At 37.4% G+C, this 15,239-nt stretch overlaps 1 protein-coding gene across 2 annotated transcripts in view; it reads left to right on the top strand.

Annotated features, from left to right (window-relative positions):
* The window catches only part of Vta1 (vesicle trafficking 1), a 137,328-nt gene extending 124,216 nt beyond the window's left edge, over positions 1–13,112 (top strand). For both annotated transcript variants that reach the window (XM_071665842.1, XM_071665844.1), the window contains exon 4: positions 13,072–13,112. In XM_071665842.1, the coding sequence (XP_071521943.1) occupies positions 13,072–13,078 (7 nt within the window). In that variant the 3' untranslated portion in view covers positions 13,079–13,112. The remainder of the gene's footprint in view (positions 1–13,071) is intronic.
* The last annotated feature ends 2,127 nt before the right edge of the window (positions 13,113–15,239 follow it).

Genomic DNA, 15,239 nt, shown 5'->3' with positions numbered 1-15,239 from the left:
GATCACAGTAATGTACTGGCATATTACAGAGATTACAGTAGTGTACTGGCAAATTACAAAGATCACAGTAGTGTATTGGCATATTGCAAAGATCACAGAAGTGTACTGGCATATTACAAAGATCATAGTGGTTTACTGGCATATTACAGAGATTACAGTAGTGTACTGGCAAATTACAAAGATCACATTAGTGTACTGGCATATTACAGAGATTACAGTAGTGTACTGGAATATTACAAAGATCACAGAAGTGTACTGGCAAATTACAAAGATCACAGAAGTGTACTGGCATGTTACAAAGATGACAGTAGTGTACTGGAATATTACAAAGATCACATTAGTGTATTGGCATATTGCAAAGATCACAGTAGTGTGCTGGCATATTACAAAGAACACAGTAGTGTACTGGCATATTACAAGATCACAATGGGTGCAATGCCATATCACAAAGATCACAGTAGTTGTACTGGCATATTACAAAGATCATAGTGGTTTACTGGCATATTACAAGATCACAGTAGTGTGCTGGCATATTGCAAAGATCACAGAAGTGTACTGGCATATTACAGAGATTACAGTAGTGTGCTGGCATATTGCAAAGATCACATTAGTGTATTGGCATATCACAAAGCTCACAGTGGTGCACTGGCATATTACAAAGAGCACAGTAGTGTATTGGCATATCACAAAGATCACAGCATTGTACGGGCATATTACATGACAGCTAGAGACTGAGTGTGAACGAATGGGGCCTTTGTTGTCTTTTCGTAGCGCTACCTCGCACACATGAGGGGGGAGGGGGATGTTGTTCCACATGTGGCGAGGTGGCGATGGGGATAAATAAAGGCAGACAGTATGAATTATGTACATGTGTATATATGTATATGTCTGCGTGTGTATATATATGTGTACATTGAGATGTATGGGTATGTATATTTGTGTGTGTGGACGTGTATGTATATACATGTGTATGGGGGTGGGTTGGGCCATTTCTTTCGTCTGTTTCCTTGCGCTACCTCGCAAACGCGGGAGACAGCAACAAAGCAAAATAAATGAAATATAAATAAATACTGACATATTACAAAGATCACTGTAGTGTATTGGCATATCACAAAGATCATAGTGGTTTACTGGCATATTACAAAGATCACTGTAGTGTACTGGCATATCACAAAGATCACAGTAGTTTTCTGGTGTATTAAAAAGATCACAGTATTATACCAGCATATTACAAGGATCACAGTAGTGTATTGGCATATCACAAAGCTCACAGTGGTGCACTGGCTTATCTCTTAAGATCACAGTAATGTACTGGCATATAACAAAGATCACAGTAGTTTACTGGTGTATTACAAAGATCACAGTTGTTTACTAGCATATTACAAAGATCGCAGTAGTGTACTGACATACTAGAAAGATTACAGTAGTGTATGGGGGTGGGTTGGGCCATTTCTTTCGTCTGTTTCCTTGCGCTACCTCGCAAACGCGGGAGACAGCAACAAAGCAAAATAAATGAAATATAAATAAATACTGACATATTACAAAGATCACTGTAGTGTATTGGCATATCACAAAGATCATAGTGGTTTACTGGCATATTACAAAGATCACAGTAGTGTACTGGCATATCACAAAGATCACAGTAGTTTTCTGGTGTATTAAAAAGATCACAGTATTATACCGGCATATTACAAGGATCACAGTAGTGTATTGGCATATCACAAAGCTCACAGTGGTGCACTGGCTTATCTCTTAAGATCACAGTAATGTACTGGCATATAACAAAGATCACAGTAGGTTACTGGTGTATTACAAAGATCACAGTTGTGTACTAGCATATTACAAAGATCGCAGTAGTGTACTGACATACTAGAAAGATTACAGTAGTGTTCTGGGATATTACAAAGATCATTAGAGTGTATTAGCATATTACAAAGATAACAGTAATGTACTGGCATATGACATAGCTCACAGTAGTGTGCTGGCATATTACAATGAGTACTGTAGTATACTGGCATATTACAGAGATTACAGTAGTGTACTGGCATATTACAGAGATCATGGTAATGTATTGGTATATGATAAAGATCACAGTATTGTACCGGCATATTACATCGATCACAGTAGAGTATTGGCATATTACAAAGATTACAGTAGTGTGCTGGCACATTACAAAGATCACTATAGTGTACTAGCATATTTCAACGATCACAGTAGTGCATTGGCATATTGTAAAGATCACAGTGGTGTTCTTTCATATGTCTAAGATCACTGTGGTGTACTGGGTTATCACAAAGATTAGAGTAGTGTACTGGCTTATTACAAAGATCACAGTGTTGAACTGGCATTTACAAAGAACCCAATAGTGTACTGGCATATGACAAGATCACAGTAGTGTACTGGCATGTTGCAAAGATCACAGTGGTATACTGTCATATTACTCCAATCACAGACGTGTAATGAAATATTAGAAAGAAAACAGTAGTGTACTGGAATATTACAAAGAACACAATAGTGTACTGGCATATTACAAGATCACAATGGGTGCAATGCCATATCACAAAGATCACAGCATTGTACGGGCATATTACAAAGATCACTAGTGTTCTGGCATATTACAAGATCACAGTATTGCAATGAGATATGACAAAGCCCAGAGTGGTGTACTGGATTATATGAAAGATTACAGTAGTGTACTGGCATATTACAAAGATCGTAGTAGTGTCCTGACATATTACAAAGATGACAGTAGTGTACTGGCATGTTACAAAGATGACAGTAGTGTACTGGCATGTTACAAAGATGACAGTAGTGTGCTGGCATATTAGAAAGATCACAGTAGTGTACTGGTATTTTTACAAATATCACAGTGGTGTTCTGGCATATTTCAAAGATCACAGTAGCGCACTGGCATATTACAAAGAACACTGTAGTGTACTGGCATATTACAAAGATCACAGTAGTGCACTGGCATATTACAAAGATCCCAGTGGTGCACTGGCATATTACAAAGATCACATTAGTGTATTGGCATATTACAAAGATCACAGTAGTGTACTGGGATATTACAAAGATCTCAGTAGTGTACTCGCATATTACAAAGATCACACTAGTGTACTGGTATATCACAAAGATCACAGTAGTGTACTGGCATATCACAAAGATCACAGAAGTTTACTTGCATATTACAAAGATCACAGTAGTTTAGTGGCATATTACAAAGATTACAGCAGGGTACTGGCATATTACAAAGATCACAGTAGTGTACTGGCTCATAAAGATCACAGTAATGTACTGGTATATTAATAAGAGCACAGTAGTGTATTGGCATATTACAAAGATCACAGTAGTTTACTCTCATAAAGATCACAGTAGTGTACTGGCATATTAAAAAGATCACAGTAGTGTACTGGCATATCACAAAGATCACAGTAGTGTACTGGCTCATAAAGATGACAGTAGTGTACTGGCATATTACAAAGATCACAGTAGTGTAATGGCATATTACAAAGATCATAGTGGTGCACTGTCATGTTACAAAGATCACTGTAGTGTACTGGCATATTACAAAGATCACAGTATTGTATGGTATATCACGAAGATCAGAGTAGTGTACTGGCATATTTCAATGATTACAGTAGTGTATTGGCATATTGCAAAGATCACATTAGTGTAATGGCATATTACAAAGATCACACTACTTACAAAGATCACAGTAGTGTACTGGCATATTACAAAGATCACAGTAGTGTGCTGGCATATTGCAAAGATCACAGAAGTGTACTGGCAAATTACAAAGATCACTGTAGTGTGCTGACATATTACAAAGATCACAGTAGTGTACTGGCATATTACAAAGATCACAGTAGTGTACTGGTATATTGCAAAGATCACAGAAGTGTACTGGCATATTACAAAGATCACGTTAGTGTACTGGCATATTACAAAGATTACAGTAGTGTACTGGCATATTACAAAGATCACAGTAGTGTGCTGGCATATTGCAAAGATCACAGAAGTGTACTGACATATTACAAAGATCACATTAGTGTACTGGCATATTACAAAGATTACAGTAGTGTACTGGCATATTACAACAGTCACAGTAGAGTATTGTTATGTCACAAAAATCACAGTGGTGTACTGGCATATTGCAAAGATCACAGTAGTGCACTGGCATATCAGAAAGATCACAGCAGTAACTGGCATATTACAATGATCACAGTGGTGTATTGGCATATCGCAAAGATCACACTGGTGTACTTGCATATTACAAAGATTACAGTAGTGTGCTGGCACATTACACCGTTCATAGTGGTTTGCTGGGTTATCACAAAGATTTTGGTAATGTACCAGCATATTACAAAGATCACAGTAGTGTACTGGCACATTAGAAAGATTACAGTTGTGTACTGGCACATTACAAAGATCACAGCAGTGTACTGGCACATTACAAAGATTACAGTTGTGTACTGGCACATTACAAAGATCACAGTAGTGTACTGGCATATTACAAAGATCACAGTAGTGTACTGGCACATTACAAAGATTACAGTCGTGTACTGGCTCATTACAAAGATCACAGTAGTGTACTGGCATATTACAAAGATCACAGTAGTGTACTGGCACATTAGAAAGATTACAGTTGTGTACTGGCACATTACAAAGATCACAGTAGTGTACTGGCATATTACAAAGATCACAGTAGTGTATTGGCATATTACAAAGATCACAGTAATGTATTGGCATATTACATAGCTCACAGTGTTTACTGGCATCTCTTAAGATCACAATAGTGTACTGGCTTATTACAAAGATTACAGAAGTGTATTTTGCAATATACTTGTATATTGCAAAGATTACAGTAGTGTATTGGCATATTACCGAGCTCACAGTGGTGTACTGGCATATGTCTAAGGTCACAGTAGTGTACTTCCATATTACAAAGATTAGTGTACTGGTAAATCACATAGATCACAAATTTCACAGTAGTGTACTGGTTTATTACAAAGATCACATTAGCGTAGTGGCTTATCACAAAGATCACAGTAGTGTACTGACTTATGACAAAGATCACAGTAGTGTACTGACTTATGACAAAGATCACAGTAGTGTACTGGCATATCGCAAAGTTCACAGTAGTGTACTGGCATATCGCAAAGATCACAGTAGTGTACTGGCATATCACAAAGATCACAGTAGTGTACTGGTTTATCACAAAGATCACATTAGGGTAGTGGCATATCACTAAAGATCACAGTAGTGTACTGGCATATCACAAAGATCACAGTAGTGTACTAGCATATTGCAGAGATCACAGTAGTGTACTGGCATATCGCAAAGATTACAGTAGTGTACTGGCATATCACAAAGATCTCAGTAGTGTACTGGCACATTACATATCATATTACATTTCATATTACAAAGATCACAGTAGTGTACTGGCTTATTAAAAAGATCACAGTAGTGTACTTATACAGTACAAAGATCAGAGTGGTGCACTGGCATATTACAAAGATTACAGTAGTGTACTGGCATATTACAAAGATCACAGTAGTGTACTGGCATATTACAAAGTTCACAATATTGTACTGGCATATCACAAAGATCACAGGTAGTTTACTTACATATCACAAGGATCACAGTAGTGTACTGGCACAATACAAAGATCACAGTAGTGTACTGGCATATTACAAAGATCACAGTGGTGTATTGGTGTTTCACAAAGATTACAGTGTACTGGCACATTACAAAGATCACAGTAGTGTACTGGTATATCGTAAAGGTAACAGTGGTGTACTGGCACATTACAAAGATCATAGTAGTGTACTGACACATTACAAAGATCACTGTAGTGTACTGGCATATCATAAAGATCACAGTAGTGTACTTACGTATCACAAAGATCACAGTGGTGTGCTGCCATATGACAAAGATCACAGTAGTGTATTGGAATATCAGAAAGATCACAGTGGTGTACTGGCATATTACAAAGATCACAGTAGTGTACTGGCACATTACAAAGATCACAGTAGTGTACTGGCATATTACAAAGATCACAGTAGTGTACTGGCACATTACAAAGATCACAGTAGTGTACTGGCACATTACAAAGATCACAGTTGTGTACTGGCATATCACAAAGATCACAGTAGTGTGCTGGCACATTACAAAAATCACTGTAGTGTACTGGCTTATTACAAAGATCACAGTAGTGTACTGGCACATTACAAAGATCACAGTAGTGTACTGGCACATTACAAAGATCACAGTAGTGTACTGGCACATTACAAAGATCACAGTAGTGTACTGGCACATTACAAAGATCACTGTAGTGTACTGGCATATTACAAAGATCACAGTAGTATACTGGCGTATAACAAAGATCACAGTAGTGTACTGGCACATTACAAAGATCACAGTATTGTACTGGCATATGATATTGATCATAGCATCACTGTTAGTATCACCAATTTAGGGCTCTAATAATTGCCAGAGTTTTAGAGTTGGGTAATAGTACTCGTATCTGATACTAGATATGCTGTTTTAGGTGCTGTGCAAAATGTGAGTTTGTGTACAAAGGGAAATAAATTGTGTTTGGAGGTTTTGATGATTATCCTCATGATTTGGAAGTAGTAAGCTGTTTATCAGTTTATAGAAATATAGGAATATGGAGGGGACAAGTAGAGGACAGAGACCAAATTGTAGATGGAAGGATGGGGTAAAAAGGATTTTGAGTGGCTGGGGCTTGAACATGTAATTGGGGGGAAAGGTGTGTTTAAGATAGAGTTACTTAAAAAAATGTTGTTTACAGTGGGTAATATGCTGTCATCAGAATGGACCAGAGCATGTGAAGTGGCTGGGTGAAACCATGCAAAGTCTGTGGGGCCTGGTTTTTGCCAGGGAGCTGTGGTTTTGATGCTTTACACATGACAGCTAGTGAATGGATGTGAGTGAATGTGGCCTTTCTTCATCTGTTTCTGGTGCTACCTTGCTAAAGGAGAAATGATTGATTAGTATGATAAAAGATGAAAAAAAATGATTTTTTTTTTACCTACATTAGGAGAAGCATATTGTTTGTTTGGGGATAGCATATTTTAGGGGTAACAAAAATTTTTTAAGGGTTGATGATGCCTATTCTTTGTGAGGTTGGATGAACAAATTTTTTGTTGGGGTTTTATGAAGCATATTTTTGTTAGGGTTTGATTTAAGCATATTTTTTGTGAAAATAGGGGAGGTTATAAATATTTTTAGGTTGTAAGTATTTTTGATGAAGCAATTGTTTGTGAGGTTGGGGTGAAGCATATTTTGTTTGGGTGAAACCAAAAATTGTTTAAAGAAGCATATTTTTTGTGAGGTTGGGTGAAGCATATTTTTTTGATGGTATTTTTGGGTAAGAAAATTGTTTGAAAAATTTTTGATGAAGCAAATTGTTTGTTAAAAATTTTTTAAAGAAGCATATTTTTGTTAGGGTTTTGATAAGCATAATTTTTAAAAAGGTTTTTGGGGTTGGGTGGAACATATTTTTTTTAGGTTGGGTTAAGCCCTTAAAAGTTTGTGAGGTTGGGTGGAGCATACTTTTTTGAATTTGGGGAAGATATTTTTTGTGAGGTTGGGTGAAGCATATTTTTTGGGAGGTTGGATGAAGCATATTGTTAGATGAAGCATATTGTTTGTGAGGTTGGATGAAGCATATTGTTAGATGAAGCATATTGTTAGATGAAGCATATTGTTTGTGAGGTTGGATGGAGCATATCATTTGTGAAGTTAGATGAAGCATAGTGTTTGTGAGGTTGGATGAAGCATATTGTTAGATGAAGCATATTGTTAGATGAAGCATATTGTTAGATGAAGCATATTGTTTGTGAGGTTGGATGGAGCATATCATTTGTGAAGTTAGATGAAGCATATTGTTTGTGAGGTTGGATGAAGCATATTGTTAGATGAAGCATATTGTTTGTGAGGTTAGATGAAGCATATTGTTTGTGAGGTTGGATGAGGAATATTGTTTGTGAGGTTAGATGAAGCATAGTGTTTGTGAGGTTGGATGAAGCATATTGTTTGTGAGGTTGGATGAGGAATATTGTTTGTGAGGTTGGATGGAGCATATCATTTGTGAAGTTAGATGAAGCATATTGTTAGATGAAGCATAGTGTTTGTGAGGTTGGATGAGGAATATTGTTTGTGAGGTTAGATGAAGCATATTGTTAGATGAAGCATATTGTTAGATGAAGCATATTGTTTGTGAGGTTAGATGAAGCATAGTGTTTGTGAGGTTGGATGGAGCATATCATTTGTGAAGTTAGATGAAGCATATTGTTAGATGAAGCATAGTGTTTGTGAGGTTGGATGGAGCATATCATTTGTGAAGTTAGATGAAGCATATTGTTTGTGAGGTTAGATGAAGCATAGTGTTTGTGAGGTTGGATGAAGCATATTGTTTGTGAGGTTAGATGAAGCATATTGTTTGTGAGGTTGGATGAAGCATATTGTTAGATGAAGCATAGTGTTTGTGAGGTTGGATGGAGCATATCATTTGTGAAGTTAGATGAAGCATATTGTTAGATGAAGCATATTGTTAGATGAAGCATATTGTTAGATGAAGCATATTGTTAGATGAAGCATATTGTTAGATGAAGCATATTGTTAGATGAAGCATAGTGTTTGTGAGGTTGGATGAAGCATATTGTTAGATGAAGCATAGTGTTTGTGAGGTTGGATGAAGCATATTGTTTGTGAGGTTAGATGAAGCATATTGTTAGATGAAGCATAGTGTTTGTGAGGTTGGATGATACATATTGTTTGTGAGGTTAGATGAAGCATATTGTTTGTGAGGTTAGATGAAGCATAGTGTTTGTGAGGTTGGATGAGGAATATTGTTTGTGAGGTTAGATGAAGCATATTGTTAGATGAAGCATAGTGTTTGTGAGGTTGGATGAGGAATATTGTTTGTGAGGTTAGATGAAGCATATTGTTTGTGAGGTTAGATGAAGCATAGTGTTTGTGAGGTTGGATGAGGAATATTGTTTGTGAGGTTGGATGAAGCATATTGTTAGATGAAGCATATTGTTTGTGAGGTTGGATGGAGCATATCATTTGTGAAGTTAGATGAAGCATAGTGTTTGTGAGGTTGGATGAAGCATATTGTTAGATGAAGCATAGTGTTTGTGAGGTTGGATGAAGCATATTGTTAGATGAAGCATAGTGTTTGTGAGGTTGGATGAGGAATATTGTTTGTGAGGTTAGATGAAGCATATTGTTTGTGAGGTTAGATGAAGCATATTGTTAGATGAAGCATATTGTTTGTGAGGTTAGATGAAGCATAGTGTTTGTGAGGTTGGATGAAGCATATTGTTTGTGAGGTTGGATGAGGAATATTGTTTGTGAGGTTGGATGATACATATTGTTTGTGAGGTTGGATGAGGAATATTGTTTGTGAGGTTGGATGGAGCATATCATTTGTGAAGTTAGATGAAGCATAGTGTTTGTGAGGTTGGATGAAGCATATTGTTTGTGAGGTTGGATGAGGAATATTGTTTGTGAGGTTAGATGAAGCATAGTGTTTGTGAGGTTGGATGAAGCATATTGTTAGATGAAGCATAGTGTTTGTGAGGTTGGATGAAGCATATTGTTTGTGAGGTTAGATGAAGCATAGTGTTTGTGAGGTTGGATGGAGCATATCATTTGTGAAGTTAGATGAAGCATATTGTTAGATGAAGCATATTGTTTGTGAGGTTAGATGAAGCATATTGTTAGATGAAGCATAGTGTTTGTGAGGTTGGATGAGGAATATTGTTTGTGAGGTTGGATGAGGAATATTGTTTGTGAGGTTGGATGAAGCATATTGTTAGATGAAGCATATTGTTAGATGAAGCATAGTGTTTGTGAGGTTGGATGGAGCATATCATTTGTGAAGTTAGATGAAGCATATTGTTAGATGAAGCATATTGTTTGTGAGGTTAGATGAAGCATATTGTTAGATGAAGCATATTGTTAGATGAAGCATATTGTTTGTGAGGTTGGATGAAGCATATTGTTTGTGAGGTTGGATGAAGCATATTGTTAGATGAAGCATATTGTTTGTGAGGTTGGATGATACATATTGTTTGTGAGGTTAGATGAAGCATATTGTTTGTGAGGTTGGATGAGGAATATTGTTTGTGAGGTTGGATGAAGCATATTGTTTGTGAGGTTGGATGAAGCATATTGTTAGGTTAGATGAAGCATATTGTTTGTGAGGTTGGATGGAGCATATCATTTGTGAAGTTAGATGAAGCATATTGTTTGTGAGGTTAGATGAAGCATATTGTTTGTGAGGTTGGATGAGGAATATTGTTTGTGAGGTTAGATGAAGCATATTGTTAGATGAAGCATATTGTTAGATGAAGCATAGTGTTTGTGAGGTTGGATGAGGAATATTGTTTGTGAGGTTGGATGAGGAATATTGTTTGTGAGGTTAGATGAAGCATAGTGTTTGTGAGGTTGGATGATACATATTGTTTGTGAGGTTGGATGAGGAATATTGTTTGTGAGGTTGGATGAGGAATATTGTTTGTGAGGTTGGATGGAGCATATCATTTGTGAAGTTAGATGAAGCATAGTGTTTGTGAGGTTGGATGAGGAATATTGTTTGTGAGGTTGGATGAGGAATATTGTTTGTGAGGTTAGATGAAGCATAGTGTTTGTGAGGTTGGATGGAGCATATCATTTGTGAAGTTAGATGAAGCATAGTGTTTGTGAGGTTGGATGAAGCATATTGTTTGTGAGGTTGGATGGAGCATATCATTTGTGAAGTTAGATGAAGCATATTGTTAGATGAAGCATAGTGTTTGTGAGGTTGGATGAAGCATATTGTTTGTGAGGTTGGATGGAGCATATCATTTGTGAAGTTAGATGAAGCATATTGTTTGTGAGGTTGGATGAAGCATATCGTTTGTCAGGTTGGATGAAGCATATTGTTAGATGAAGCATAGTGTTTGTGAGGTTGGATGAAGCATATTGTTTGTGAGGTTGGATGAGGAATATTGTTTGTGAGGTTGGATGGAGCATATCATTTGTGAAGTTAGATGAAGCATATTGTTAGATGAAGCATAGTGTTTGTGAGGTTGGATGAAGCATATTGTTAGATGAAGCATATTGTTTGTGAGGTTGGATGAAGCATATTCTTTGTGAGGTTGGATGAGGCATATTGTTTGTGAGGTTGGATGAGGAATATTGTTTGTGAGGTTGGATGAGGAATATTGTTTGTGAGGTTGGATGGAGCATATCATTTGTGAAGTTAGATGAAGCATATTGTTTGTGAGGTTGGATGAAGCATATTGTTAGATGAAGCATAGTGTTTGTGAGGTTGGATGAAGCATATTGTTTGTGAGGTTGGATGAGGAATATTGTTTGTGAGGTTGGATGAAGCAAATTGTTTGTTAGGTTGTATGAAGCATATTATTTGTTAGGTTAGATGAAGCATATTGTTTGTGAGGTTGGATGAAACATATTGTTTGTGAGGTTGGATGAAGCATATTGTTTGTGAGGTTAGATGAAGCATATTGTTTGTGAGGTTGGATGGAGCATATCATTTGTGAAGTTAGATGAAGCATATTGTTAGATGAAGCATATTGTTTGTGAGGTTGGATGGAGCATATCATTTGTGAAGTTAGATGAAGCATAGTGTTTGTGAGGTTGGATGAGGAATATTGTTTGTGAGGTTGGATGAAGCATATTGTTAGATGAAGCATAGTGTTTGTGAGGTTGGATGGAGCATATCATTTGTGAAGTTAGATGAAGCATATTGTTAGATGAAGCATATTGTTAGATGAAGCATATTGTTAGATGAAGCATATTGTTAGATGAAGCATATTGTTAGATGAAGCATATTGTTAGATGAAGCATATTGTTTGTGAGGTTAGATGAAGCATATTGTTAGATGAAGCATATTGTTAGATGAAGCATATTGTTAGATGAAGCATAGTGTTTGTGAGGTTGGATGAAGCATATTGTTAGATGAAGCATATTGTTTGTGAGGTTGGATGATACATATTGTTTGTGAGGTTGGATGGAGCATATCATTTGTGAAGTTAGATGAAGCATATTGTTAGATGAAGCATATTGTTAGATGAAGCATAGTGTTTGTGAGGTTGGATGGAGCATATCATTTGTGAAGTTAGATGAAGCATATTGTTTGTTAGGTTGTATTTTTCCTCTCTACCTCATTTTAAGTTATCATGTTATAATGTTAGTTTTATTTTCCTCTATTATGCTGCTTCTCTTAGACTTTTATCCATATGTAAGATGAATGTATGGGACATTGCCCTCCTCCCAGTGTGACTCTAGTTTTTATTGCAAACCACTCACTGTCAGTCTACTTAGTCTTGACTTGACATTCACTATGATGGTGTATACGTTTTATTATTCTTATCAATTTCATGTCTGTTCCATGGGGTTGGATGTCTGATGTCCTCCAAAGTTTATTTCATTTAATTCTCTTGAAATTTTTTATGTCTGTGAAAGCCAGCCACCTCTTTTTGTTACGTTCCAACATTTTCCTGGTTTGATTTTAAGGGTAAAAACTAGTCATTAGTTACTTTGAGTACTTCTGCATAGTCCTAGGCATCCTAGATATATGAAAATCTATTTGTATCAAAATGATGTAGATACTTGGACTATCCTAGCATCATTTGATTTCTGTATGCGACACTGCATTGTAACCTTCTCTGAAAGATGATATGGAGTTTAAGATTGTTTGGTGGACCAACATTTAAATACTGCTGTGTGAATGTAGCCAGAGAATTGAACCATTAGTGGGTGAGAAGACAACCTCTTAATTCCTCCTTGTTTGTGCTTTCGTGGATGAGCTCCAGTCACTGTTTTTTACATGTATTGCAGCCAGACCAGTTTGCAGAAATCTTAAAAGTAACATGACAATTACTTTTGTGTCTGACATGAAGGAATGATATTTGGTAATTGATATAAACTTTAGGAAGATGATGCATGCACCACTGTGCTCTGAATATTAGAAAAGATGTACATTATGCATATCAGTAGATAGATAGATATAATTCTTGTCTGTCATTTCAGAAGATGAAGGCTTAGGTGAAGATATTGGTGGAGGTGAGGGAAGGTTTGTTGAATGTGTTTGATGATAGAGTGGCAGATATTGGGTGTTTTGGTCGAGGTGGTGTGCAAAGTGAGAGGGTTAGGGAAAATGATTTGGTAAACAGAGAAGAGGTAGTGAAAGCTTTGCGGAAGATGAAAGCCGGCAAGGCAGCAGGTTTGGATGGTATTGCAGTGGAATTTATTAAAAAAGGGGGTGACTGTATTGTTGACTGGTTGGTAAGGTTATTTAATGTATGTATGACTCATGGTGAGGTGCCTGAGGATTGGCGGAATGCGTGCATAGTGCCATTGTACAAAGGCAAAGGGGATAAGAGTGAGTGCTCAAATTACAGAGGTATAAGTTTGTTGAGTATTCCTGGTAAATTATATGGGAGGGTATTGATTGAGAGGGTGAAGGCATGTACAGAGCATCAGATTGGGGAAGAGCAGTGTGGTTTCAGAAGTGGTAGAGGATGTGTGGATCAGGTGTTTGCTTTGAAGAATGTATGTGAGAAATACTTAGAAAAGCAAATGGATTTGTATGTAGCATTTATGGATCTGGAGAAGGCATATGATAGAGTTGATAAAGATGCTCTGTGGAAGGTATTAAGAATATATGGTGTGGGAGGAAAGTTGTTAGAAGCAGTGAAAAGTTTTTATCGAGGATGTAAGGCATGTGTACGTGTAGGAAGAGAGGAAAGTGATTGGTTCTCAGTGAATGTAGGTTTGCGGCAGGTGTGTGTGATATCTCCATGGTTGTTTAATTTGTTTATGGATGGGGTTGTTAGGGAGGTGAATGCAAGAGTTTTGGAAAGAGGGGCAAGTATGAAGTCTGTTGTGGATGAGAGAGCTTGGGAAGTGAGTCAGTTGTTGTTCGCTGATGATGCAGCGCTGGTGGCTGTTTCATGTGAGAAACTGCAGAAGCTGGTGACTGAGTTTGGTAAAGTGTGTGAAAGAAGAAAGTTAAGAGTAAATGTGAATAAGAGCAAGGTTATTAGGTACAGTAGGGTTGAGGGTCAAGTCAATTGGGAGGTAAGTTTGAATGGAGAAAAACTGGAGGAAGTAAAGTGTTTTAGATGTCTGGGAGTGGATCTGGCAGCGGATGGAACCATGGAAGTGGAAGTGGATCATAGGGTGGGGGAGGGGGCGAAAATCGTGGGAGCCTTGAAGAATGTGTGGAAGTCGAGAACATTATCTCGGAAAGCAAAAATGGGTATGTTTGAAGGAATAGTGGTTCCAACAATGTTGTATGGTTGCGAGGCGTGGGCTATGGATAGAGTTGTGCGCAGGAGGATGGATGTGCTGGAAATGAGATGTTTGAGGACAATGTGTGGTGTGAGGTGGTTTGATCGAGTAAGTAACGTAAGGGTAAGAGAGATGTGTGGAAATAAAAAGAGCGTGGTTGAGAGAGGAGAAGAGGGTGTTTTGAAATGGTTTGGGCACATGGAGAGAATGAGTGAGGAAAGATTGACCAAGAGGATATATGTGTCGGAGGTGGAGGGAACGAGGAGAAGTGGGAGACCAAATTGGAGGTGGAAAGATGGAGTGAAAAAGATTTTGTGTGATCGGGGCCTGAACATGCAGGAGGGTGAAAGGAGGGCAAGGAATAGAGTGAATTGGATCGATGTGGTATACCTGGGTTGACGTGCTGTCAGTGGATTGAATCAGGGCATGTGAAGCGTCTGGGGTAAACCATGGAAAGCTGTGTAGGTATGTATATTTGTGTGTGTGGACGTATGTATATACATGTGTATGGGGGTGGGTTGGGTCATTTCTTTCGTCTGTTTCCTTGCGCTACCTCGCAAACGCGGGAGACAGCGACAAAAAAAAAAAATAAAAAAAAAATAAGAAAAAATTGAATAACTGGAAATAACCGGAAATTTTATCTGAAACAGCTGGTTCCCCAAGCATTTCAGATAGCAGAAGTTTTACTATGCTTAGAATTACTCACAAAGTGTAGCTGATGATCTTCATTAGATATGTCACATTCTTCGTTGATTCTGATTATACTATATTCATCAGTTCTCCTGTACTTTTACTGATTCTCATGCAATATCTTCTCAATGTGACCACCTATTCATCACATCCTGTAAGTCTACCTCATTTTAAGTTATCATGTTATAATGTTAGGTTTATTTTTCCTCTCTACC

The sequence above is a fragment of the Panulirus ornatus genome, chromosome 10 (assembly GCF_036320965.1).
Source record: "Panulirus ornatus isolate Po-2019 chromosome 10, ASM3632096v1, whole genome shotgun sequence".
Taxonomy (NCBI): domain Eukaryota; kingdom Metazoa; phylum Arthropoda; class Malacostraca; order Decapoda; family Palinuridae; genus Panulirus; species Panulirus ornatus.
The sequence above is the reverse complement of the archived record's forward strand: the minus strand, read 5'-3'. Positions and strand labels throughout refer to the sequence as shown.